This window comes from Mustela lutreola, chromosome 12 (genome assembly GCF_030435805.1).
Source record: "Mustela lutreola isolate mMusLut2 chromosome 12, mMusLut2.pri, whole genome shotgun sequence".
In the NCBI taxonomy this organism is placed as follows: domain Eukaryota; kingdom Metazoa; phylum Chordata; class Mammalia; order Carnivora; family Mustelidae; genus Mustela; species Mustela lutreola.
Genome location: NC_081301.1, coordinates 99,949,938 through 99,977,660, shown reverse-complemented (window position 1 = coordinate 99,977,660; position 27,723 = coordinate 99,949,938). Strand labels below are relative to the sequence as shown.

The following is a 27,723-nucleotide window of genomic DNA, read 5'->3' as shown; positions in this document are numbered from 1 at the left end:
GTGGATCTGCTTTATTTCAGTTAGTTTGGGAGAGGGAAGTCTTCAGAGAAATCCACATGCAGTGGGAGGAGTGAGGACAGTCAGGACCACTGAGGTTCGCAACTGTCAGAGCGTGACAACGAACAGGCACGTGATGGTTTCCGGCACCCCGTTTCTCAGTATCTTACCAGTTTTAGACATCTCAGCACTCAGCCAATACTTACTCCAATTAATTAATTTTCAAATCACTAGATTTTGCTGACTAGATGATCAGTGTTTCAGATCATCCCACCAACATTCACAGTGATAGTCCGACTCAAATACTACACAGAGGACACACACTCTGAAGGTAATACAATATTCCTCATTTTTTTCTCAAGCAGAATACACTTCTTTTGTAGGTTAACACATTCCTAATGAGATGCAGAGTATTAGCATAGATGGTGTTTATACAGATTCAGGCAGCTACATGTCTCCTAAAACACTGACATGCATTTCCAGAGGTCAAGACAGTTCATCTTGCCTCTACTTACTGTCCCCCGAGCAAAGCAGAGGCCCCAGCACATAAGCCGCTTCTGAATGTGGTCGACCTGTGTCTCTCATCACAACCTGCGTGACTGGCAGGTGCTCTTTGTGGGAAAGGACTACTGTGTCGCTGGTCCTACAAAACAAATACGACCACCTTAGTGTTGTTCTGAACGACATCCGGAAAAGAAGCAAATAGTCTTTTACTGCAGCACAAGACGTGATAAGCTAAATTTGTAAATAGGTAACAATGAGGAGCTCAAAAGGCTCATCTGAGCTCTGACATAGTAACGTACTTAGTAAGGTCATGCAAGGATTGGAGCCCCTTGTCTGTCTGTGTGACTACAGAGATAACAGCGGCAGGACTGAAATCATAACTGTCACTGCGAGCACGAGATTATATTTCCCTGCAATGAAGCAACTCGCTGCCCTTTCCCACATGGCCGCCTGGTGAGATTTTCTTTTCTTTTTTTTTTTCTTTTTTTTTTTTTTTTTTTTTGTGAGATTTAAATGAAAAACTTACACACGCAAGATCTGCCTGGCTTCGTTAAAAACAAAACAAAACAACAACAACAACAACTAAAAAACGCCCAACTGAATAGATATAGGTTTTCAATTCCCAGATTTTTCTTTTTTATCTCAATTTTCCAAAATCCTTATCATGGTCACTAAGCACTTCCTTACGTATCGATGCCATCCATTAAAAAAGAAAGAAAGACGGAGGAGGTTGATTACGCCAAACTGAAGGTATGACACAATGTGCTCTTAGAATTAACACATGGGGTAATGTGGGGGAAGAGCTCATCGTGACTGTCACTATCCGTTCATTCAGCCAACGTTTGGTGCACAGCAACTCCTTGCCAGGTCCCGCGTGTCAGGGGTGTGGGCATAAGAGCCACCATCAGTGTCCCCAAGGAATCTCGTGGATATTATAAACAATGACGAAAATATAATTGTAATATAACAAAATCACGTAAGTGAATATTTGGGACTGAATATCTATGGTTCCAATGTACCAAACACCGGACTAGAGCCAGAGGTCCTGGTAGGAAGCTAGCTGTGCCACCAACCACTGCTCTGGGCAGAGAAAGAAGATTCTTCTGCACCTTGTGAGCTGCTCATGTTTTTACGTCCTGCTTCGATTACATATGTGCTTCGGATTTAGAACAGATAATAGTTTGTCTAATATTTCCTTCAGGTGTGCTGCATCTGTGTAGAACCTAGGAAGTTTCAGTTTCTAACAATTATAAAACCCCCACTCGCTCTGCTGTATACAAATGGAAGCATCTGAAACTGACATTTTTGCAAGTTAAAACAACCAGCAGTTTTGAATGGTTCAACCTAATAGCTTTGCCTCAAAAAGGCCCTGCATCAATTAATAGTTAATCATTCCAATTCTGTTGAGGCATCAAAAATATTCTTTCGAGGTAGGAAGTTTAAAATTATTAGCATTTTTATTTTGCTTTAAAAGTGTAACAAAGTGACTGCTGGAGCAAATTGGCAAGATATCAAAAATTTGAACTAAATATCCTGAAGGTTCTGAAACAATATTTTTTGGAATCAGATGGTTTCCAAAAATCAGATGGAACAAAACCCCAGGACTTTATCTGAGTAAGGCCCTGCGATTTCTGTGTGTGGAAGCACACAGGAAGGTCGTCCCAAACACGGAACACCTGGTTTGTTGAGACGGGGACAGGTGGACGGTCACAAGCCAGAGGTGGCATGGATCGTGGGGGGAGTCAGTCTGGAAAAATCCTTGTTATAAATGTGGGGCTAACACAGCAAAATTAATTCCTGGTGTTAAGTATCAGGAAATGTTACAAATAAGCATTTTCATTCCTGTCATTGCTATTTTGGTAGAACATTTAGAGGGAAAATGCAAGGGCATTAGTTATTCATTGAGTAACCCTGAATTTTAAAGAACCATTTAAAAGCTACATTTATAATGTAGTGAAAAGCTACACTTTAATTGTTTTTAGCAATGACAAAGCACAGAGAACCCTGCAAAAAAAAAAAAAAAAAAAAAAAAAACCTAAGGAAAATCATAATGGGTAATTGTGTGTTAAGGCAGATATCATAGTTAAGTACTTTTTTCATTCTGTTGCTTGCAAAGTAGCTTCCTGAGCCTGAGGAAATTTTAAACAGCTCTGAACTGAGAATTCTTTCTCAGCACAGGTCATTCCCAAATGCCCACGCTTCAAGTAGGATGAGATTCATTGCCAGGGTCACCAGACTCATTCGAAATCGCCGGATTTAGTTACATCTCAGGTTTTTTCTTGTCTCTCCATGTTTCTCTTTTCCCGAAGGCTGGGAGTGTTGCTCTCTCCTCGTGAGGACTCTCACGATAGGTTCCAAGCACTCAGTGATGCGACTTCCAAGGCCACTTCCTCCTGGTCTTCAGTTCCCAATGCTCTAGAGACACTTTTTCTCTGGTTGTTTCGCAGAACACCTTTTCTCAGGTGCAACACAGCCGCCGAGACTCCTGAGTTCTGGGAAAGGCTGCAGGGAACAAACACCGGCTTGGCTTTCGTGTTTCCTAATTCTTCCGGAGAAAGTGAGCCTGGGGACCACAGAATGATTACCGCCCAGAGTTCCCTGTTTTGAAAGCTCCCGGGCTCGCTCTCGGGCTGTGCTGTTCCCTTGGCTGATCCCACTGGCAAACGCCCTTGGTTCAGAGCCTGCAGTCCCATGACACTCCAAGTCCTGGAGGGCCAGTCTTCCGTCCTTGCTTCCACCTTCAGAACTGCCACTGACCACTGCTTTCCCATGCGCATCTTCCCAGCGCCTCGCCGACCCAAACACTGGCAAACGACTGGCATTGGAATTAAGTGGATCAAGAAAATACTGATTTTTCCCACTCATGGCAGTCCTGTGATATCTCCATTTAGATACATCTTCTTAAAATCTCATAATAAAACATAAAAGTTCTGCATATTTCTGTTATCTTTATTGCAGAATCTACAGTCTTCATCCTGATTTTGCAGTAGTTTTCATGATATTTTCTTATGGTAATAAGCTCTTTGTAGGAATTCAGTTATTCTAAGATTCAGTGGCTAGCCCTACAAGATTCTCATTAATGTCAACAATATTTTTGTCTATCCTCTTGGATTTTCCTGGTAGGCAAGCATATTTCCTATGAAAAATTTCATCTTCATTTCCTTGCTTCTAATCATTTGTGGCTTTGAAATTCCTCCTGTACTTTTGTCCCTCTGATATTCATTTCTAACCTAAATGTCCTATAATCAGAGAAACTGTCCATACCAAAACAACTACTGTAAAATTTGGGGGGTTTTGCTTTATGAAACTAAGAAAATCATTTTGCAAAAATGTGTCATGTGTGCTTGAGAAAATTATATATTCTGTATTTTTCAGGGCCCACCAAATCAAGCTGTTGATTTCATATAAAAATATTCCATATTCTTAATAATTGTCATTCGCATGATTTACCAATTGCTAAAAGATGTATGTCTAAACCTCTTCTTACAATGGCTGATTTGTATATTCCTTCTTTCAATTCAGACAATTATTTTATATATACATTTTGAGTCATTTTTGTTAGAAACATATGAGTTTAGGATTATTAGGGGTTTTTGGTGAAATTAAAAAGCATCATGATATGGTGATACTAATCGTACTACTTAAAACTTCAAAATTATGGGGCGCCTGGGTGGCTCAGATGGTTAAACATCTGACTTTGGCTCAGGTCATGCATGATTTCAGGATCCTCTGATGAGCCCCAAGTTGCTGGGTTCCCCATTCATCAGGGAGTCTGCCTCTCCCTCTGCCCTTCCCCCCACTTATGGGCATAGGCACCCTTTCTCCCTATCAAATAAATAAAATCTTAAAAAAAAAAAAAAGACTTTTCAACTTAAATTACTTCTGTGCACATTTGCTTGGTAAGTTGTTTTAGGATTTTGCTTTCAACATTTCTAGGTGTACAAACGGATATACTTATTTTTAATTCAAAATGACCTATCTGCATTTAAATGGCTATTTTTGTCACATTTATTGTGCCTCATTACTCATGATATTCTTACGTTATTTTGTTGCTCGTTGTTTCCTCTTCCTTTTTAACTTTTATTTCCTACCTTCTTTTGAATTAACTGTTCCTAAAATCCCGTTTTTCCTTCCTTCCCTCTTTGGATTTGAATATTACACTGTTTCTATTCTTCAGTGCTGACACTTGAAACCCTAATGTGTGCACTATGGAGGAGGAGTCAAGACGGCGGAGAAGTAGCAGGCTGAGACTACTTCAGCTAGCAGGAGATCAGCTAGATAGCTTATCTAAAGATTGCAACCACCTGCAAATCCATCGGCAGATGGAAGAGAAGAAGAACAGCAATTCTAGAAACAGAAAAACTACCACTTTCTGAAAGGTCCCTCCCCCAGAAGATCAACAAGAAATCCAGCCAAGGAGTGCAGTTTCAATACCAAGGAGAGCAGCAGAATTCCGAAGGAGGAGAAAGCAAAGCACGGAACTCATGGCTTTCTCCCTGTGATTCTTTAGTCTTACAGTTAATTTAATTTTTTTCTTTTCATTTTTTTCTCTTCTTCTGCTAAAATTTTTTTAACTTTTACCCTTTTCTTTTTTAACATTTTTAACTAGTTTATCTAATATATATGTATATTTTTTCTTTTTTTATACTTTTCTTTATTCGTTTTCTTTTTTTAATTCTTTTCTTTCTTTCTTTCTGAACCTCTTTTTATCCCCTTTCTCCCCCCTCACGACTTGGGATCTCTTCTGATTTGGTTAAAGCATATTTTCCTGGGGTTGTTGCCACCCTTTTAGCATTTTACTTGCTCCTTCATATACTCTTATCTGGACAAAATGACAAGGCAGAAATATTCACCACAAAAAAAAAAAAAAAAAAAAAAAAAGAACAAGAGGCAGTACCGAAGGCTAGGGACCTAATCAATACAGACATTGGTAATATGTCAGATCTAGGGTTCAGAATGACAATTCTCAAGGTTCTTAATGTGTGCACTATGAGCCATTTAATGCTGACAAACTTCTACAAAACAAGTTTCTAAGTTCAATCATATTCTTATTTCTAACCCTGGCTGTAGTCCTCTATCAATCACAATCATTTTGTTTCCTGGTCAGGACTGCTCCCTCCTGTTTCTGTATGGTACATGCCTGACACATGACTGGTGTCTCGTATTTGCCTCTTGTGTTTCTGTTAACCTCTGAGTTTACACATTTCTTTCCTCAATGTTTCTTCTAGCGTCTGGAACTCTCCTTACCAGATCACCCACTTTCATTTTGAAAACATTCTTGAAACTGTCTTCTGGAGTCAGCTGGTGGTGTATTTCTTCTGTGTCTGTCTGTCCATCTGGGTGTCCCTGTATTTTGGCTGGGGACACACTTGGAACCAGACAGTTACAGTACTTACTGCTGCACAGCAAGGGGAGTGCTGGTGCCTGCAGGCTTAGCTGGGTCTACAGAGGGGGTCTTGCCTGGCTCCGACAGTTCTTGCTTTGACACCTTCTGGTCACCTCCACTCCCTTTCACATGCTCTTTAATCTTCCTTGATTTCAGCATGATGTTTCTACAGATGGATTTACTCTTATTATCCTGCCTAGTATGCTAGTATTTTCTCAAGTCTGGCCACTTCTTAGCTATTTTGGTCCTTAATTATCACCTGTCTCCCTGTTGAAACTTGATTCTGACCCCAGATCTCCCCTCCCTGTCCCCGCTTTCCTTCCTCCCGTGCCCATCTCTCTGGGCTAGAGTTCCTGCCATTCATCTACGTGCATTTTCCATTTCACCAGTGTTCTGATCCCGTGTGTCTAGTATCTGATCTGCCAAGTCTTAAATTTCAATGAGAATATTTTCATTTCTAAACGTTCACTCGGTTCTTTTGTAAGTCGTGATCACCTTTTTCAATAGTATCTGGTTGCTTTCTCAATCAATCCCAGGACTTATTTTTCCAACAGCTCATGCATTTATTTTCTCTGATGTCCTTAAGGTATCCATGATCTGGGATTTTTAGGCATCTGTTTACTCCGTGGTTTCTTCTGTCTCCCACTTCTGGCCCTGGGGCTGTGTAGCCCTGATTGTGAGCTCATGTTTGGTGGCATTTTTATCTGTGGGAATCCTTGGGGAGGGCAGGCCTCTAGCAAGAATGTCGCATACTTTCATCATGAGCCATCGGTACTGCTGACCAGTGGCCACACTACCTTAATCCAAGGACTGTGTAAATTGAACTCCAGATCTGTGTGAGGGCAAGTGTGTGGATGTGTGTTTTCAGGGAGTTCTTTCTTGCTGCCTGGGGGGTTAGCTGGAAGGTTGGTCCCTTTCCACCTTCTCTCTGGGTTTGGAAGTCTTCTGAGACCTCCATCGACAGGGAGAGGTTTGTGTCCCATAATCCCCTTTTATGCACCCTAGACCCTGTTTGATTTCCCCTATGAGGCCATTTAAAAATGCAACTGGCAGCGAGGGAGGTGAGCAAGCATGCGGGGTTGGCTACGGGGCTGTCATCGTATCTATTGGGTTAAACTTAACAGTAGGAACTTGGATAATGGTACCTTCAGTGAATGGGAAACATTAATCTGGTATTCCTATCTTGTCTTATTAGGAAAAAAATAAAATGGACATGATTAGTTACTCACAGGTAAGCAGAAATAGCTACCTTCATGCCTCAGTCCTCAGATTAATTACACAGTACACATCAAAGCTTACACCTCAAACTGGCTGGGGAATACATTAATCTCTTCTCTTTATACAACTGTCATGTCCAATGTCTGCCTAACTTACAGTTTAAGCAACACAGAATTACAGTTTGCACAGGGAAATCATAGGGAAATCACCATTCATTCCGGGCGGCAGCACAGTTGCAATGATATTGAGAATCAAGGCAGTTCCCCTGTAATCCACAAGCACACTTTTGAACACCAGGCAGAGAACCTCCCCAGTAAGTGTGAGTCTCATTGGTTCTTCCAATCCACCAGCTCACTGGGGTTCCATCTGAAAGACAAGTATGAGAAAGGTGACACCTACATTGCCCCCCACTGCCTCCCCAGCACAGTCCTTTACCCCCTCTGTCTAAAACACAGATGAGCAGAGGTTAACTCCACAAGAGTTCTTTCAAAGAGGACTTCCAAAGGCTTAAGAAATATTTCCACATCTAGACTTAGGTTCTCACCATATGTTTTACTTTTATTAGAAAATGAGCAAGTCATCCCTAACTCATTCAGGCATGATATCTATACATTTCTCTTGAGGACTCCAATGACATCATTTATTTGGACACAACATTGAAAAAACTGTTATTAAAAAAAAAAGGAATGAATGAAAACCAGAGTAATTTGTACACTGCATCCAAAAGCCGTTCGAGAGCCTAAAATGCCATTGAAATATGTAATATGGGACAAAATACGGATTTCTTATCTATTGGACAAAAACACCCATACTCTTCTGTCATGTCTTCCAAGTCTGCTGGAGGAACGAGCTTCTTGTACTGACACTTTGGCTTTGTATCTGGAAACCACAGACATGGTCTGACAAGCCTCCCTCATGCCTGAGGTGGGTCCTGGGCTCTGGACAACTGAGGCCAGTCTATCTCAACATTCAAATGCTCCAACAGGACCAGAGGCCACCTCAGCTCTGCTGGACTGTGTCCTCTGCTGAGGCCCTAGGGCAGACGTGCAGGGTGAGGGTGACAGGGAGGAGGGCTCTCGGGAGGGTAGAGGGGAACAGTGCCTCACAAACAGAGAGAGCCAGAGCAGGAGAAATGGAAGGGACCTCCATCAGCCACCAGCAAAGATGCCTGTCCATTTCAGCATGCTCCCTCCCTCAGACCCTCAGGCTGTCCCACCCGGCCCCCACCGGGAGTCTGGAACATGTCCCACCTTCTCCGTAACTTACATCCGCCACCGCTCATTATGGCTCCCTGTTCGATGAGCCTTCACCTGCCCACAGCCTCCCAGTGGGTGCACACGGGCCGCACTCATTACCGCCCACCGCAGGCAGCTGGGTGAGATAGGCGCCAGGAAATCAGTGTCGGCGATGTTTGTTTTTTCCCCTCAGTGTGTTGAAACTTATCTGTAGGGGGTGGAAGATCTTTTCCACTCAACATATACTTTTTAAAACACCATTTTAAACACAAGATTTTTCAACATTCTTTTCATAGATGGAGGAGCAAAGAAATCACAGACGCACAATTGTTTCTTTACATCCGAATCTCTTATTTTCTCTATCAAGTAAGAACCAGCAAGTGTTGTTTAAGGTACAGAATGCATTTGGCTCAAGGTTTCTTGGAGAAATCCAGAGAGTTTGCAGAAGGATCATTAAGAACAAGGCGAAGAGGAAGAAGAGGCTGAAGGGAAGGGAACAGGGCTCCCCACACCTGTGGCACCCGAGCCCCTCGCTGGCTGTCCTCTGCTCTGGCCACAAGGTCAATCCTCAGGGACCTTAACGCTCACAGCATGGAGACTGAACAGTGTCCTGGGATCAGCACTTGCCGACCTCGAGCTCCCTCTTAGGCCCCCAGAACTGCAGCCGGTGAAACCTGCAGGATAGAGACCTGCCGGCCACTGCAGGCAAAGGCTGTGGGACCCTCACACGAGCTGAGGCCCACGGCTCCCCAGCAACCTCCCGGAACACCACAGGAGCCAGGGCTCCGCCTTCTCTCCTCTCACGATAAACCCCGGGGACCTGAGCACAGCCGAGGATTTGAACACGGGAATCCTTGGGGGAAAAACTCGATTCTGACTGACACTCCCCTTCCCGGTCGGCTCCATGACACTCTTAAGCTTCCGGCCGCTGCCTCGGGTGGTTTCCCACCACGTAACCTCCACTGAGGGCTCCCGAGGAATGCTCCTTGTGCCCGTTCGTGTCCGTGGATGACACGCTGTGAAGCAGTGCAACCCTTTTAAGTGTCAGGCGGCACTGTTTAGGCCTCGCCTGCTCCGTAATGAAGGGCTGCTGGGATCACAGGCTGGACTGCGTTCGTCACCGAGGTTTGTATGAGTTCTCCAGCAGCAGCCCACGCAAGTGCAGCCTCCAGCCTGGGTAGTTACGATGTCCTTCATTCCATCTCCACCCCAACCCCAGTTAAAGCCTTGGTTTGGTCGCAGCAGTGGCTGTGTTATTTACTGCTGTGGGAGGGGGCTCAGCCGAGCAATCCCTTGTGAATCAGGTAGTGAGAGGCCTTCCCTCCATGTGGGGATTCTCTACTAACTTGGGCTGCGCGTCCGGGCTGTGGCACAGACCACACACCAGCACGCATGAGTTTGTTCCCGGACTCAAGGGGGTTTTGCTTTCTGACCCTGCTAGCGGCTGGCGTCTACACCACTCTGCCTTCACCTCTTTCCTGCTCCAGCAGCCCAAGCCACCATGAGTTCCTCCTCCAGAGGCTGCTTTCTCCGTCCCAGGAGCAAGCCGGTTTAGCTCGCTCATGTGCTTGGCAGGAGCCCAGTCACAACGAGCACTGAGCCCCCAGCACAAACCATGCATCCACACGCTGGAGCAAGTCCAACGGTAGCGTTTGCTTCACGCATTTCATCGACATTGTGCAGTTCAGTCCCGGCGAGGTCAGTGTCTGAGTATGAAAGTCTTGGGGAGATGAACCCCTGGGCTTCTGAGTGGCAGGCTCGGACCTTGAGTTCAGAGGACCCTGATGACCTGAGATGCCTAAATTATAACCATTACCGCTATTTCTGCTTCTGCACCTTCGCTTGCTAACCCATGAGGAGATGGAAAAATACCAGCAGACTTTCTGTGGACACTCTGTAACCACACATCCCCCACCCAGAATCGAACCTGACAGAATGGCTGCTCCCAGACCCCCCATCCGGCTCTGGGCAGAGAGATAACAACCATCTGGCACCCCGCGGCTTGACAGGAAGACCCCGGTCAATCCTGAGGTGACACATACCCTAGCGGCACGAACTCAGCAGTTTGAAGAATGACAGCCCTTTGACCCAACCAATAATCTGTTCCCAGCCTGTAGCGTACCAGTCGTATTATAGAGTTCCTTTTTGATTTTCCGTGGTATGTGGCGATTTGTTACAAGATACTATGATGTATGCTAAGTCCCTGCCTCCCCAAAAATAGTGTATAAAAAGTGTTGTGATCCTGAGCTCGGGACCTCTTAGCATCACCAGCAACAAGTGCGCAGAGGTCTGGGTTCAAACTCGTAATAAACGACCCTTGCTGTTTGGCTTTGACTCTGGACTCTGGTGGTCATCTTTGGGGGGTCTCGAAATTTGGGCACAACAGATCGTTCTGACAAAATGAGGTATTTCAGAGGAAGAAAATACGAAACCAAAAATAGAATTTTCAAGAACAGTAGCGCTACGCAGAATGAGCCGCCAGCGGGTGTGCCGTGTGAGAGGAGCTGCGTGACACCGACAAGGCTCCCTATTAATAATGACCGAGAGACTGATCCCACTCAGCCCGTGACAAAGAATCTCCAGATAACTAAGCCCGCATGCTGTCCCCCATCTGTCTGAGACCGAACATTTTGGAGGCGTGGCCGCCCTTCGTGGCGGCTGAGCACCCGGCGTCCCACGGCCTCGTGAGGGACTTTCACTGATCTGTCGCCTACTTGAGTCGGGAAGAGACTTCCCAGCTCATTCTCTGCTTTGAGCGAGGAGTCACACTTACCGAGCCTGCTATTCACTCCGAAGAAAAGCATCTCTGTAAAGTCCTGACGGCAACATGGGCACCTGGGTCAGGCCCCTGCCACGGCGGGCACGGCAGCCTGCGATGGCGAGGGACTCCCACTACTCACCACGACTAGTGGAAAGCCTCGACTTCTTGCAGTGCAGGACCAGCTCCTGCCGGCAGTCGTCCGCACCGTCCATGATGGCTTGCAGCTGGTCCGGGCTGGCTGTGTACTTGAAAAACAGGGGCTGGGGGCTTTCTCCATTCAAGCTTTTGACCTTGGCCAGCTGGGAGCCATTGTGCTGTACCGAGGTCCAGGTGGTGTCCTCTGGGCAGAAACAGGGTTGGGAGGGAGACAGTGACTGTGACTAGGTTGGAGCAGTTAAACATAATGTGAAAGTTGGAAGACTCCTTTTATCTGAATTAGGGTTTTAATGTTTGTAACTATCAGATCTCTTTGGCCTTGGGGTCAGCATAAGAGACACTGTTAAACTGTTAGGAATGGGGACTCTATTGGAATTCATCTTACCCTGAATGCAGCCAACATTGTGAGGGGGCCAATTCTTAAAATTCTGTGTTATAATATTCAAAGTTATAAATAAAACATTCTGTCCCTTAATTTATGTCTTTCCATTACTGTAAGAAGAGAGCTAAGTTTTTACTGTGTGTGCATATACCCTTACATTAATATACATATTACTCTTCATTGGACTGAGCATTTTTCCTCTGGTAATCAAGGAAATGCATAAGAGACACAAGAGGGGAATAAGCAGCTCACATGATCATGCAAAATGATAGGAAATCAGTATTTTTGACAAAAATTGACTGATCGTGTGTCAGCATCTCATTCAGCGCCCAGCCCCAAACGAGGGCCCTCTGGAGTTGCCAATACAACCATTCCTGTCAGGAACACGACACACTAATGTCTGCTGGCAAATTCTGACCTGTTTCGGTTCCATTGATTACCCATATTTTTAAAAGAGATTTTAAAACAATGGATGAGCACTCCATGGTGTTTAAAACAGAAGAGAAAGATCTCCCTTTCTTCTACCTTCCCCCCAAACCTAGCTCCTCCCACAGTGTAAAAGGGCCATGGTTCAGGGGCCAAAAGGCTGGCTTCATGTTGTCCTAACCCAACTTCATTTATAACATCACATCACATAAAACTTCCTCTGGAACACGCATCTGGTACAGACATGATCGGTCGACATATTTCCAAATTATAGGGGCTGGAAACAGTCACGTGGGGTTTGTTCTTATTACTTTTAATGGCTAAGACCTAAACTAGGTTAAAAAGTCAAACCAGTGTTACCAGGAACCCTAAGAGCCCTCCCTGCCAGCTCTCCCCATCCTGCCCCAGGAAAAACCTAACAGCCCCACTGGTGCTCACGGACCCATCGAATACAGTCAGAGATCCAGAGCAGAGAACACCCAGGGACCATAGCTCAAAGCCTATGAAAAACACCATCAAATATGCAAAATCCAGCAGGAACAGGAACAGACTGTGAGTGAGCATGACTAACACAGTCAGTCAGTCAGGGAGAAAAGGCTTCATAGATCACCCCCTCTCTCTACTCGTTTAAGGGGCTCTGAGTGTTCCTATAGCAACTTGGATCCCACAAGTTTTTCTCCCCCACTCTAATCATGTTTTCACCAGACATTTTACACGTCAACATTTTCCTGGAAAATTTCTTAAATGGACCTGGTGTTGTTTTTTGCAATTACCTACTCACATTCATGGTCAGGGTTTCTTCCACCAGACGAAAGGGGGTGAGAGCACCGATGGAGAAGCCAGGAGCTGGGCTTGGGGATTCAGGGGTTCTAATGCTGAAGGGTCATTTATGTCCATGGCTTATGGCACAAAGAGAAATGCTGTGCCTGAGGGGCTCACGCAGGCTGGTGGCCCTGTGATGGACTCATGGTCTTGCATGCTACAATGTAATCAGAGAACTTTCTTGAGTGGAGAGAAGGGAAAGTGTGAACAGAATCTCAAAGCTTCCTTTTGAATAAAAGAGAAATTTCAATGCTTGTCCTTTCTAGAAATATCACTTGTAAGGCCCCATCAAGGGCTTGTTATGTTTCCTTGATGCGGCACAACATGGGATTTTCATAGATTTCCAGCTGTAGCTGGGAAGGCACCCTGGAGAGGCCATGTGACAGAAGCTCTCGAGGATGACGAGACAGACCAAGGAACCAAAGGGACCAGCGTGGTGGAAAGACACTTGGTTGTTACGCACCGTAGTACGGAGCACAAATGAGATCAGAGGAAATTAACTGTAATGGGGAAAATTTCAAGCAGGACTTTCAGACTGTTGTATGAGGCCCCAACATATCACGTTCTCCAGCTCAGCGGAGCCTCTCATCTGCACACGAGCAGGGAGGCTAACCGGGGCTCCTGGCCCACCGTTCGCTTGGGCAAACCAACCTACATTAATATGACGCTTTGGTGTGATAAGCAGGATATAAAAAAATAACACTGACTCACCATATCATATGACACCCCTCGTTTCTCTTTTTATTTTGCCAAATTATATCCACTTGGCAACCTGCAACACTTCGTACACTGTGGATTGTATCTCTGAACTTACAAGGCATCTTTGAAGGGAAAGCAGGTGGTCAAATGGATGTGTATTTTTCACGGTCGGGGAAATGTGAACCCAAGGTGGGTCTGCTATGCTCATTTTCATCTCCCCAAGGAAAAAGAAGAAAAAAGACTTGATTGTAAAAACCCCGATGCCTGTCTAGGTGGTCAGTCTGTCCTTCATGAGATGGACATTGATCTCCAGGAAAGGGAAGGCAAGAATCCCCTTTCTGACAGATGGCTGAAATAAAGTCCAAGTTGGGTCCAAACACCACCTCTTCGAAAACAAAGCCAGCTGCCTGCATCTCTTCTGATGGGAAGTGGGTGCTCGAGTTCAAGACAAGGAGGAAGGCAATATGTGAGGTGGTGGGACCCATTGCCTTCCACATGCAGAAGAAGAACCAGTGGAGGACAGGCACTCACAGCGACACAGGACGGCAGAGGGATGGGAAGACTAGCAGACATCCCTGGAGTCACCAAGATGGCGTGAACACTGTGCTCTGGGCGGGACAGCCCCAACCCTTCTCAGGACTCTGCAGCGTCACGATCTAGAGGGAAACACCACAGCAGGTGGCTCCCATCTGTCTCATAGCCCAATCCTCCTGCTGCCCAGAAAATGGAAGGGAAGCCTGGGAACACCCAGTCACCCAACTTTAGGAAACTGTGCCACATCACCACGCCGTGTGGTCACTAGACCTTCTGAGGTGCTCAAGTTCTCAAAGAGCACTGAGACCCAAGACCTTTCCAGAGTGCCTCATGTACCTGGGTCTTATCCTGGATTTCAAAGGAAAACACTCCCGGGGAAAATAGAACCAGATCACGGATTCTGATGGGCATCTATGTGCACACAGGGCTGGGAGGGCCAAGCAGCTTCTGCAAACGTCCAGTGGGGACCAGAGAAGACAACCGGTGGCTCTGATCTGCCCCTGCCCTAGACCTAGGAGTCACTGGCCTTGCCATGTTGTCCATGTGCCAGAGCCCAGGAGGATTGGATGCTTGTATTTCACCAAGGAGAGGGACGGCTCCTTGCAGCAGGCAGCCCCTGGGTCCTGGGAGAGGCCCAGAGGCCATCCTGTCTCAGCCCCACCCCTTTGGGTCCCTACGGATCAATATTTGCATTAGGGCCCTTACAAGGACTGCCGCTCTTGTCACAAGTTCGGAGGCCTTGAACTTTGCATGATTCACTTTAATATTTTCCATGCAAGACAATGCTCTAAGACACTAGACACCCCAAGAAGTGTAGCTACTTCACAGCCTTCTTCTCCTGGGGTTTCAGAGGGTCATTTTGTCACTTAACAGATCATACTAAGTGTAGCCTTATGTGTCCACTCATCATTAGTGTGGACACCTGCTGTTTAACGTGGAGGGATGCAGGGCCCCGCCCCTGACACCTCCCACGTGTCAGTATCATGGAAAGTCATTAGTGTCTCCCCCTCTGTTTCAGCCCACCACGCAGCAAGAGAGCAGAGCAATTTCCTTGGAGAGAACCTTGTGTAGACACAAAATTAGACATGGACGGAGCACTGTGTCACAGTCAATGGGAGAATATGGGCCCTAATCGGTGCTCTTGAAATCATCAAAAAATTCTCTAAGCCTTTGATGCCAAATTTGGTAAATGGGGAAACTGAGCCAGGTGACATCAAAATACTGAAAAACCATGTTTTTGCCCGTCTTCAAAGGCCATTAACCAGGCACGATGCTGGCCGAGCCACCATCTGAGGGCTGGATTCTCACTGCTTGTCGAAACCATCTTCCTGTCCATCCACAGGCAGGGCCGTGCTGATGAGAGCAGGAAGATGAACTTTCCCCAAACACACATCTTTCCACTCCCTTGGGAGCAGGGACAGGACCTGCTGTGGAAGTTGTGTGTTCCTACGCACACTGGGTGTGTCTACTTCGGGAACTCCCTTTAGAAGCTGCAGGAGATCAGCCAGAATGATATCCCCTCCATGGGAGCAGGAAGGATTCCTACCAGGCAAAAGCCCATAGAAAAGAGATTCAGGGTCATGGTGTGTGAATATCATCAAAGAACACATTCTCCCCCCTCCCCTCTTTTTTTCCTTACAAATTCTAATGTTTCAACATTATAGAATCTTCTGGAAGTGATGCAACTTTCGAGCAAAACTTGTCACACATGACATGATGATGCCATGCTTACTGTCCGTCTCAGTTTTCAAAGCAGAGAACAACGAAATCACAACTCTCCCCAAGCAGAGAAAAATATATTCCCCAGTGGCTGTGCATGTGTTCATGAAGGAGACTCTCCAACCCACATGCAGAGCCTTTTTATTTTGTTTTGTTTTATTTTATTTTTTACAAATTCCCAGCAAGTGTCCCTATCTAGAGGCATACCCCAGAGATACGCGGGCTTTGGTCCAGACCACCTGAATAACACATATACCAGAAGAATGTGAGTCAGAAGAACGTTTTGGTTTCCACTGCATGTATGGGTCACCTCTCTGCCCTCCTGGAGTCAGTATGAAGTGTGCGATGACATGATGTCTAACAAACCTACATACCTCAATCAAGAGTGCCTCTTGCTGAATGAATGCCAGCCATCATCGGCGCTCTCAGTGAGCCACGATCTTTGCTGCTGGAGAGCCTTGCCTTGCTGTTGGTGCCACTGACTGATCAGTGTGGCAGTGCTGAAGGTCAGGGCAGCCGTGGCCCCTTCTGAAAACAAGACAACGGTGATGTCTGCAGCACGACTGACTCCTCCTCTCCTGAGTGACTTCTCTATAGTGTGGGATGCCTTCTGGTCACATTTTACCCCCAAACTGTCAACTAAGCTGATGCAATATTTAAACACTTGGTTCTTTCAACCACCTTCACCAGGAGTAGATCCCACCTCCAGAAACCACTTTCTCTGCTCATTGGTCAGCAGCAGCTCTTCATTCATTCAAGCTATATCCGGAGTCGGCAGCGGGTCTGTCCCATCCTCTGGCTCCACTTCTGATTCTGGCTCTCTTGCTACCTCCACCACTCCGGCAGTGACCTCTTCCTCTGAAATCCTGAGCCCCTCAAAGTCATCCATAAAGACTGGAATGTACTTCTTCCAAATTCCTAGTCATGGTGACATGTTGATCTCTCCCCATGAATCATGAATGCTCTCTAGGGCATCTAGAATGGTGAATCCTTCCCAGAAGATTTTCAATTGACCTTGCCCAGGTCCATCTGAGGAGTCAGTATCCAGGGCAGCTACAGCCTTAGGAAAAGTTATTTCTTAATGACGACGACCTGCCGGCTGAAATGACTCCTTGATCCATGGGCTGCAGAACGGATGTTGTTAGCAGACATGAGAACAACGTAAATCTCACTGTCTGACTCCATCAGAACTCCGGGGTGATTGGGTACACAGTCGGTAAGTGATGATAATGTGAAAGGAATCTTTTCTCTTTTTTTCCTTAGGCGGGTCTCAACAATGGGCTGAAAACATGCAGTACACCATGCTGTGAACAGGTGTCCTGTCCTCTAGGTTCTGCTGTTCCATTCACAGAGCACAATAGGTCCCCACAAACTAGTTGCACAGCTGGCAATGCAACCTCATGAAGTCACTGCGGGAATCCTGCTCTCCTCTGCAGACCCGCTGCTGCCCTGCTGCTAATACCTGCACCCTCCTTCCAGGGCTCAGATGCAAACATGGTAAACGTTCCAGATGCCTGTCTTCCTCCAGCCACATTAGGTCCATGTATTCGGCCGAATCCCTCCCTCCTCCATTCCCACCTGCTCCACCCCATCCCCACTAACGGGTCTCCTTGCCCCTGCCGGGCACAACCTGGTGGTCAAAACCCCCAACTACTCTACCAGTGGGAGTCCTAGACCTGTCACTTTCCAGCGGCGTGACTTGAGGGTACCCCTCGGGTTCCTCCCCCCACGTCTGTCCAACAGATTAGGATCCCGGGAGTGCACTCCCTCTGCTTGAAGGCTTGCTCGGGTTTTCTGGAAGCAAACCTAACTTTCAAACTGAGTGCTTCCCTGGATGCCTCTATTTACAATAGAGCCCCATGGCCTGTGCGCCTCGCCCCCACCATATTCAGAGTCACAGCACCTGCCGCCACGCACCAACCACCTGCTCCAGCAGCAGCTCTCAGGGCTCTGGTTCTGCACACAGACCTGCGCACAGCACACCGGGGGCGGGGAGTGTTCTCCTCTGCTCCCTGCCGTGGTTACCTCCGTGCCCAGCACACAGCGGCTACTGAGGACGCAGGAGCTCCGTGTTGGGAGGCACTGTTTTTTCAGCTCTTCAATGTGGGGCATTACTTCAACGTTTCTCTGAATCACGCCTGGGAGCAAAGTGATTCGCATCCTCAGGAGACAGTCGGTGAGGCTTTCTTCTTACATAAATTGATCAAGAGATTGTACCTTTTAGAGGCTCCTTCTTGCCTCAAGGATAAAAATTAAAAAAACAAAACAAAACAAAACAAAACAAAAAAACCCTGGCTTATATGTCATCGGATAGTTTCTTGTGTTACCCAGAATCAAAACCTGAGATCTGTTCTTGCTTTCTCTTCACACTTTGGCCATAACTACTCTTCACTCTACTAGTGGGCTCACTCTGAAAAGGCAGCAGCAATGACAGACTATCAAAACACATCAGGGATGTTATGAAATTCGTATTAAAACAAGTGTCTATGGGCCAGCGGTACATTCCAAAGGCACTTTATAAATACACACAACGAAAGCTTCTGGGTGAAGCCTGGACCATGTGTCCACTTGCATGATTGAACTATTTTTCTTTTATTGTAACCATACACTGCAGACAATCAGGCAATTAGCTGTCTGTTACGCCTTTTGGCAGCAAAAAATATTTTTTTAATAAATATGACCTCAGCCTTGCCAACCCTGCCAGCAGTAAATTATCTAGAAAACAGCTTCAGTCATTGAAAACTTACTCATCTTTGCAATGTGCCAGCTGGGATCATTTTCATTTTTCTCCTGATCTCGAAATTTTTCATTGTATAAGGAACTTTTCTTATAGGACAAAATATATGAAAATCTGTAATAGGTCCTAGACTTCTGTGATAATTAGGCATGTGATTGATAAAAGTAGAATGTATTACTGGGGTGCCAGCCTCTTTATTCAGCTTTCTCTGTTCTTGGCATTCACTCGAGCCATGAAAACCAAGCAGAAATTGAGTAAGTAGAAGCCTGTTACAACCACTGGAGCCCAGGATATCTAGAAAGATCCTTACATACTTAACACTTCACATACCTTTCAGTAAAGTAAGTCAGTATATTTACCTCATATCCTGCTGCAATGTTTTGGTCAGTTTCTATGATAAGATGCTTTCCCCAAAGCCCCCAACAGTCATACATCCATCCAATGCAGAGTTGAGGGTAGTTTTGGGGCTGGAAGATATAATTGATCCAATTCAGATCAACACTAGATTCACCATTACCAAAATGCTCAGATTTTATGTATGCAGTGAGAGTAGGTGTAGAAACCATAGCAGAACTTCCAGCTTGTCACAAACCACCATTGTCAATTCCCCATAAATGGCTCCTTCCATCTAGAAATTGCAACCCTATCGGGGTGACATGTAGCAAGAGCAGAGAAAGCAAGTTGTAACCAGGTCGGGGTTACCTGAGAACCATTTACAGCTGACTCTTTTCTGACCAGTGTCTCAGACTACGCAGGGTCAAACCCTAAGGTTGTCGAAGTCCCCGCCAGGTCCATACCACTAAAGTAGCACAGGAAGTTTGTAAAGGAGGGTTGTTTCTGCTGGCAAAATGTGACGTGAGCACAGAAGGGAAGATGTGGCCACAACACACACACACACACACACACACACACACACACACACACACGGAGGCATTCGAAATAGCATCAGTTCATGGGCAGCATTCACCAAGATACATGCACTGATCCTTTGCAGAACTTGCCTACAACACACCTGTATCCATCTGCCATATGTAAATAGGTTTCTAGGGAAAATGAAATATTGCTTATACATAGTTGCACAGGAACACACACGTTATTCCATGGAGCTAAACCTCATGGTTTTGCACACAGCAACCAATCACACAAGCTTAACGAGCACAGTAAAGCGTATCATTAGCGTACCTGTCACGTTGCAGTACACAAGAGCAGGTCCCAGCGGGCCACTTCCATCTGAATCGATATAGTAGAACCCTGAGGAGTCCCCTCTGTGCCTGTGGGCGTCACAGGACTGCTCGAACAGAGCTGCAAAGGACAAGGGTCTCAGACAGGGCTGCAGTGGGATGGATCCCTCCCTGTCCTTAGTGATGGGATGCTTTCCCCAGTGATATTCATTCTGCCTTGCTCTCCAGGACGGTTTCTCCAGGGGAGTGTTCCCCTGTGTCAGTCAGGCAGCATGAAGACCCTGAAGCTTGGAGTGAAAGATTTTAAGAGGTTATCACCATGTGTATCTGAACCCTGCCTGGTCTAGCAACAAGATTCATTCCAAAACCACGATAACTGGTCTCACACTATCTCCTCTTCTGCCCCATGATGTTTAAGCCTTGGAAGTGCACTGGCTTCATCTTAAGTGATCTGTTATTACCAAATAACCGTGTCGATGTATTAAATTACTCAGTAGTTATATCCTCTGTTTACTTAAAACAATCTACCTGTGCAATGCATTACTTTCCAGAGGAGTTTTATAAATCAGTGAGTCTCCTTCATTCCATTTATTTTTTTAAGACTTTTTTTTTTTAAAGATTTATGTATTTATTTATTTGACAGACAGAGATCACAAGTAGGCAGAAAGGCAAGCAGAGAGAGAGGAAGGGAAGCAGGCTCCCTGCTGAGGAGAGAGCCTGATGTGGAACTCAATCCCTGGACCCTGAGATCATGACCTGAGCCAAAGGCAGCCGCTTAACCCACTGAGCCACCCAGGTGCCCTGTCCTTCATTCTATTTATAATGTGTGTTTTAAAAGGAAATTTCCTGAAATGCTTCACAAATGATTAAGCAAATTTAAAGTCAAAATTATATATATATATATATATATATATATATATATATATATATATACACACACATATATATGCATATATATATATATATATATATACACACATATATATATGCATATATATATACACATACACACACACGTGGAATATCTCTAAGTAATTTCAACATATCCCGATTCTTAGTTGAATTTTTTATACGTGCAATAAATGTTTTGCTATCACAAGGCAAGTGACTAACATTGGTGGATGATGGACTTAATCAATGTTCAGAATAAGTTTAAATGACTAATCAACTGAGTAATAGCTCCCATGTGTCTCATTCATTTTCTTGACAGGAAAGACCCTTTGAAGACCTGAGAAGTGGCTAACGGCAGCCAGTCTAGAAGGACAACGTGGACTGGGTCCCTCAGCCCCGCTAAGGCTGAGACCTGGCATCCATGAACACAGACCTGCAAGTGGCCAGGCCAGAGCCACAGAGTGGACTGATCCTAGCAGGGACAGAGGGGTCCGAGTGTGGGTGGAGAACAAACACAATTCTAAGCTCACTGAATTATCTACCTTTTAAATCTCTGCCTCTTTTGAAGAGTGAAGAGAATCCGGGAGAAGCGGGGCAGCCAGGGCAGAGGGATTTTCTCCTTTCTCACAGAAGAAGATCAAAGTCATGTCTGCCTGCCCAAGGATTTTGCAAAATATGGCATTCTTTTATAAATTATGGCTGAAGCAGAGTAGCGCAGCGGGAGCGTGCTGGGCCCATATAAATTATGGCTGAGTATCAGTGTGTCAAATTAAATTGGCCTCCATCTGTCACACACCTAGCACCACCATCCACTCATGACCACAGAGACAACACAGATTACTTTCCCAGACATGCTGACAGTTTGCCCACTCATGTTTGTGTTTCTGCAAATACATAAATATGCTCGTAACTGCCTAGGAGTGTGTCCAGAGGGACAGACGCAAAGTGCTAATGATGGTTACATTTGGGTTGGGGCTGGGACTGCCTGGGGACCAGAAGCAGAGAAGGAAACACTAGGAGGACACCTGCTGTACATGTGAATGCAGACACATTCACTGGACATTTACACCAAAATCTCATGATCTCTGATCCCTTCCTGTGGCTTTGGAACTATCCAACCTCCACTTTGGTAGACAGAGAATCAAAGTAAAGTCAGTTCAGTCATTCGACCAAATCAAATTATGAAGGCCACGAGTGAAAGACCGTTTTTTATAACACTTGGGACTTTTTCAATCAGAGCTGTTTGGAGCAATGTTTAAATCATAGTTACTGATAATGCTTTAGCAACTGTGCCTTAGTCATTAAGTCTGTGTAGGACACCTTGCTTGATGTGATGGAGAGACATACCCCATTCCTAGCTGCAACTCTAGCCTCAGACTGCCCAGATACCCAGCTCCTTCCAAGTAGTTGCCTTGGCAAGTTCTCACCTGGCACCATAATAGTAAATAGAGATGCAGATAGAATTGTTCTAGATGAACTTATGGGATTTTAGGGGGTAGAGTGACCTCCCTTTGTCTTCAGATCCTCCTGGCTCATCTGCAGAACCCCCTGGGCTGGGGACTGGGCCTTCTCATCCCAACAATGATGCCTGCTTCCTTGGGGTTCAGTTCACTTAAGGTTAGATATGGGACAATCCATGCTTTGCTTGGTGAATTTTCATGTCATGCTGTCTCTCTAAAGGCCCAGAGAAGGAAGACATGCTACAAAAGGAGGGACTCAGAAATGGTGGCAGCCACGCATGAAAATAGTACAGAGGTTCCTCAAAAAGTTGAAAATAGAGTTATCCTATGACCCAGCAATTCCACTACTGTGTGTTTGCCTTGGAAGATACAAATGTCGTGATCCAAAGGGGCACGTGCACCCCAAAGTTTATAGCAGCAATGTCTACCATATTCAAATCAGGGAAAGAGCCCAGACGTCTACTGACAGATGAATGGACAAAGAAGATGTGGTGTGAAAATACAATGGAATGTTACTCAGCCATCAGAACGGATGACATCTTGCCATGTGCAACAACGTGGATGGAACTAGAGGGTATTATGCTCAGTGAAGTAAGTCAATCAGTGATAGACAACCATCATGTAATCTCACTCAAAATTGGAATTTAAGAAACAAAACAGAGGAGCATAAGGGAAGGGAAGGAAATATAAAATAAGATGCAATCAAAGAGGGAGACAAACCATAAGAGATCCTTATGAAAACAAACAAGGTTGCTGGAGGGGAAGGGGTAGGGGGATAGGGTCACTGGGTGATGGGCTTTAAGGAGGGCATGGGATGGAATGGGCACTAGGAGGTGGATGAATCACTGACCTCTCCCTCTGAAACTAATAATGCACTACATGTTAATGAATGGAATTGGAATAAAAATAAATTAATTCAAAAAAAAAGAAATGTCACCGATATACCAAAAAAGGAAAAAGTAGAATAAAAACATAGACAACAAAAGCTAGTAATTAGAAAGCAGTGAGGATCTCAGGGCTCTGTCGTGAGCTTCTAGTAGTAATGAAGTAGGGGTCAATAAAGTGTGCTTAGCTGTGAAATCGAGAAAATAATTCTTCAGGAAAGAGCCTGGGATTCAAGGTGGAAGAAACGGGACGGAGAGGTGGTCGAGAGCCTCGCTGGCAGTGGTGTCACCACGGTCAAAGGAGCTGACCTCTTTCTTTTCTCAAGCAAGCAGTGTGGAAAATAAAGCACTTACCTTCCAGGGCAACTCTAAAGGAGTTGAAACGTGCAGAGCTAGACAGAGTGAGGGTCCCACAGGCATGCGGTAAGTCCCCAATGTGTAAACCACCACCATTATCAAAAAGCACCAAGATTGCAAGGGACCTGAATGTTTGCCTGGCTTCTGGCTGACATCTAGAAGCCCCCCGTGGCATTTCCCATCCTGTCCTCCTCCAGAGACTCTCCCTGTGTGATTTTATAAATACTGAACACCAGTACTTCGTCCTCTTTGGCAGACAGGACTTGAGAACCAAAGTTGAGTCCAACCCAAGGAACAGAACAAGTAATACCACTATGCCATCTAGATTGCTTTTTGTATTGGGGGGGGGGGAGCTTGTTTTTTCACTGTTTGTTATATTTTATCTTCCTTTGCCTCCTATTTTATTTGATTTTTTTCTGTCCTATTTGATACTATGGATTTCTGTAAGCTGTCGTAACATCACTAGGAAATAAAACTGATTAAAAATAAACCAGATAAGGGCACCTGGGTGGTTCAGTTAGTTAAGTGTCTGACTCCTGATTTCAACTCAGGTCATGATCTCAGGTTCATAAGATCGAGTCTGATGTCGGGCTCCATACAGGGCTGGGATTCTCTCTCTCCCTCTCCCCTGGCTCCTCCCCACCTCTAAAATACATAACCAAGCCAGACACAAATTAGTCTCTAAAATACCTACTGGTTTTGTTGTTTTCCACCACATGGTTGCACAGATACAGACACATATATACCAAATCACGGAAAGGAAAAGAAACTGCACAGAAATTGGGACAATGAGGTGTGATGCTTACAGGAATGGCAGGTTGCACCTGTGTATCCAGTATATGCACAGTCACAGCTGAAGGTGTCCCAGGACTGGGAGCATTCGCCCCCGTGCTCACAGTAGCTGGGCAAACATCTGCAAGAAAACAGATACACTGGCTTTTCCCCACATTCAGTCAGAAAATTTGTGTCTTAGGGCTAACCTGCTACAGTGAAACATGATACCGACAGGGCCTACATCAAACTCAGAAAGTTTTGCCCCATCAAAAAACAGAAATGCAACCTTTCGAATGAGAGAGGATATTTGCAAATGATATATCTGATAAGAGTCTAATAACCAAAATATATACAGTGCATATAACACAACATCAGAAAAATAAATAACAAATTAAAAAATGAGCACTGAATCTGGACAGATGTTTTCCCAAGAGGCCATCCAGATGGCCAACAGACACATGAAAAGATGCTCATGACTCATCATGAGGGAAAGGCAGATAAGAACCACGATGAGATCTCATCTCACTCTGCTCAGAATGGTTAGTATCAAAAAGACAGGAAATAGCAAGTGTTAGGGAGAATGTGGTGAAAAGGGAAGCTTTGTGCACTGTTAGTGGGAATGTAAACTGGTGCATCAACTACGAAAACAGTATGAAGTTCCCCAAAAAGTCAGAATAGAAATGACATATGATCCAGCAATTCCACTTCTGGATATTTATCCAAGAAAAACAAAAACATGAATTCCAAAGGATACATGCATCCTATGTTTATTGCAAGTATTATTTACAACAGTCAAGACATGGAAGCAACCTGAGTAGTCATAACAGATGGGTGGACAAGGAAGAAGTGGTATATAAACACACACCAGTAGACTCCTCGGCCATAAAAGAGATGAAACCTTGCTATTTGATGGAACACGAATGGACCTAGAAGGTATTATGCTCAGTGAAATAAGTCAGATGGAGAAAGAAAAATGCCATATGATTTCATTTGAATGTTGAATCTGAACAAACCAAACAAATGAGCAAACAAAAGACAATTAAAAAGAGAAACAGACTCATAAATATGAGAACAAACTAGTGGTTGTCAGGTGATGGGGGAGGGGAGAAGGGCAAAATATGTGAATGGGATTGAGAGGTACAGACTTCCAGTTATGAAATAAATGCCAGGGATGAAAAATACAGCATAGGGAATATAGTCAATAATATTGTAATAAGTTTGTGTGGTGACATGTGGCAACGACACCATTCAGGGTGAGTGTTTCATAATGCATGTAACGGCGGACTCACTCTATTGTACACCCAAAACTAATACAATATGTAAACTGCTTTTCAATTACAGATTAAAAGAACTTAAAGTTAACTCAACTTAGATCATAGACTTAATTGTAAAATACCAAACTGTTAAACTCCCAGAAGAGAACACAGGAGAAAAATCTAGCTGACCTTGGGCATGGCAATGACTTTTCAGATATGGTCTATGAAAGAAAATATTGATAATTCAGGCTTCATTAAAATTTAAAACTTAAGGGAATGAGAATAGAGTCCACAGACTTGAAGACTGTCTTTGCAAAATCCATATTTGACACAGGATGGATATCCAAAATATAGATAAAACTTTTTAAAAATCCAACAATAAGGGCAATGAACAACCAACTAAAAACTGGGTCCAAAGAGTCAAAAGATCTAAACAGATGCTTTACAAAAGATGGCCAGACAGAAAATACATGTATGTAATCATGAACAGATGTCTTACGAAAGATGTCCAGATGTAAAATACATGTATGTAGTCATGCTCGACATCATTAATGATTAGGAAAGCTCAAATCAAAACCCAATGAGATGCCACTTTTCGCCCACTGGAATGGTTCTCATCAAGAAGACATCATGACAAGGACAGGCAGAGACGAGGAGGATTTGGACCATTCTACATCACTGCTAGGAACGTAAAATGGCACTTTGGAAAGCAATCTGGAAGTTCCTCAAGCAGTTACACACAAATTCACCCCTGACCCAGCAATTCCACTCCTAGGTATCTGCCCAAGAGAACCAAAAACACAGGTCTGCACAAAACCCTATACATTCATGTTTATATTAGCATTATCATAAGAGTCAAAAAGTAGAAACAACCTACATGTCCATCAAATGAGGAATGGGTAAAAAAAAATTGTGAATATCCTCACAAAGGAACGTTAGGCATCACAACTTTGTCAATGATGTAGAAATGAAGACCAATATCAATTTAAAGACAGATTACTTGGGTCCTGACAAGTCACATGGCCTCTCTTGTTACACAGTTAAAGCTCTCGATATAGTCCTTCAAAAGCTTCATACATTTGCAGGAACTTACTTAAGTACTTGATATCCTCTGGAGCTCAATGCCTATTTCTCTCAAGGAGTCAAAGGAATGGGTACCTTTGGGTTCCTTCTACTCTATATGCAGTTGGCACTCCTTTGCTATTTGGAAGAAAGTGCTGTAAATGAGCCCAATGTCTTTCAAAGGACACACATAAACTCTCTCCTGCTAGGTCTTCTGGCATTTGAGTGGGGACACCAGATTCCATCCAAGAATTAGAAGGTGAGCTTCTTGGGAAAATGGAAGAACATCTCTTCACCTCCAATGATTATAGAGCAGGTCTGTTTGCATCTGGGCCCTTCCCTTGGTGACTATTGTCCCATGTCCTTGGCCTATTTAGGACAGTTTCCTTGACTCTACACACATGAGGTCAGCTTCCTTACCCCAAACCTCCAGCTTTCTTGGCAGGAATCAGTATGCACAAGGAAAACCAGAGAGAGGCACCAGCTATAGTAAGAAAACTAAAATGGTGGCACACTCCCAGGTTTGTGATTGGTGGAAACCGCAAGTCCAGCATGCTGGTGATGCTTACACACAGATGAATCGAGCTTAGCCTGCACCAGTTTCTTTGGGAAGGGAGGTTACAAATCCTACATATCATGCATGGACCAGGTCCCTTCTGTATTTAGGGGAGATGTTGGCCACAATTGGTGCAGAGGAGGGCAATCAGGATTGAGATAGTGCTTAATGCCTTGACCTCTAAACAATTGTTAAGAGAACAGATGTTAGCCTAGAGGAGAGCCAATGAAGGGAATTCACTGAGTACTTGTTGGACTATGGAGATAAATTGTGCCTAAACTTAGAGCAGGAAATATGAAGATTCATGGTAGAAATCTGGGTGGAAAAGAGGACATTGGTGAAGCATTTGGTGAATGGGCAAGGGTCTCATTCCTGAAATATGGAACAGAAGCAGGATTCTCTTCTTTATGGTGAGAAAGAGATCCCTGCTTTGAGATGGAAACTTCAATAGATGTCATGCTTGAAATTCTTCTCAACTTTAGGATTTTGTACTTGTATTATTCCCAAAATATCTTCAGATTTAAGCCTCTTGACTCTGCACCTCCAAACATCATGCTTCTTCTTCAGTGTTCCACTGAGTGATGATGCAACCCCTTATCCAGCTGTCCAAGCCAGAACCCGAGGGTCATCCTGACCTGTCCCTCTCCATCCCCCCATAGCACACACTCATCAGCTTGCACTTCTGTTCACCACACACCGTGTACATCATCTACATTTTTCTTTTCC

The 27,723-nt window shown here is 44.8% G+C and overlaps 1 protein-coding gene across 2 annotated transcripts in view; it reads right to left on the bottom strand.

The window, feature by feature from the left end:
* The window catches only part of LOC131812852 (contactin-associated protein-like 3), a 158,334-nt gene that overhangs the window by 30,443 nt on the left and 100,168 nt on the right, over positions 1-27,723 (bottom strand). For both annotated transcript variants that reach the window (XM_059142804.1, XM_059142803.1), the window contains 5 exons: positions 24,156-24,262; positions 19,759-19,878; positions 11,241-11,441; positions 7,315-7,471; positions 513-640 (listed from right to left, as the gene is read on the bottom strand). In XM_059142804.1, the coding sequence (XP_058998787.1) occupies positions 513-640; positions 7,315-7,471; positions 11,241-11,441; positions 19,759-19,878; positions 24,156-24,262 (713 nt within the window). The remainder of the gene's footprint in view (positions 1-512; positions 641-7,314; positions 7,472-11,240; positions 11,442-19,758; positions 19,879-24,155; positions 24,263-27,723) is intronic.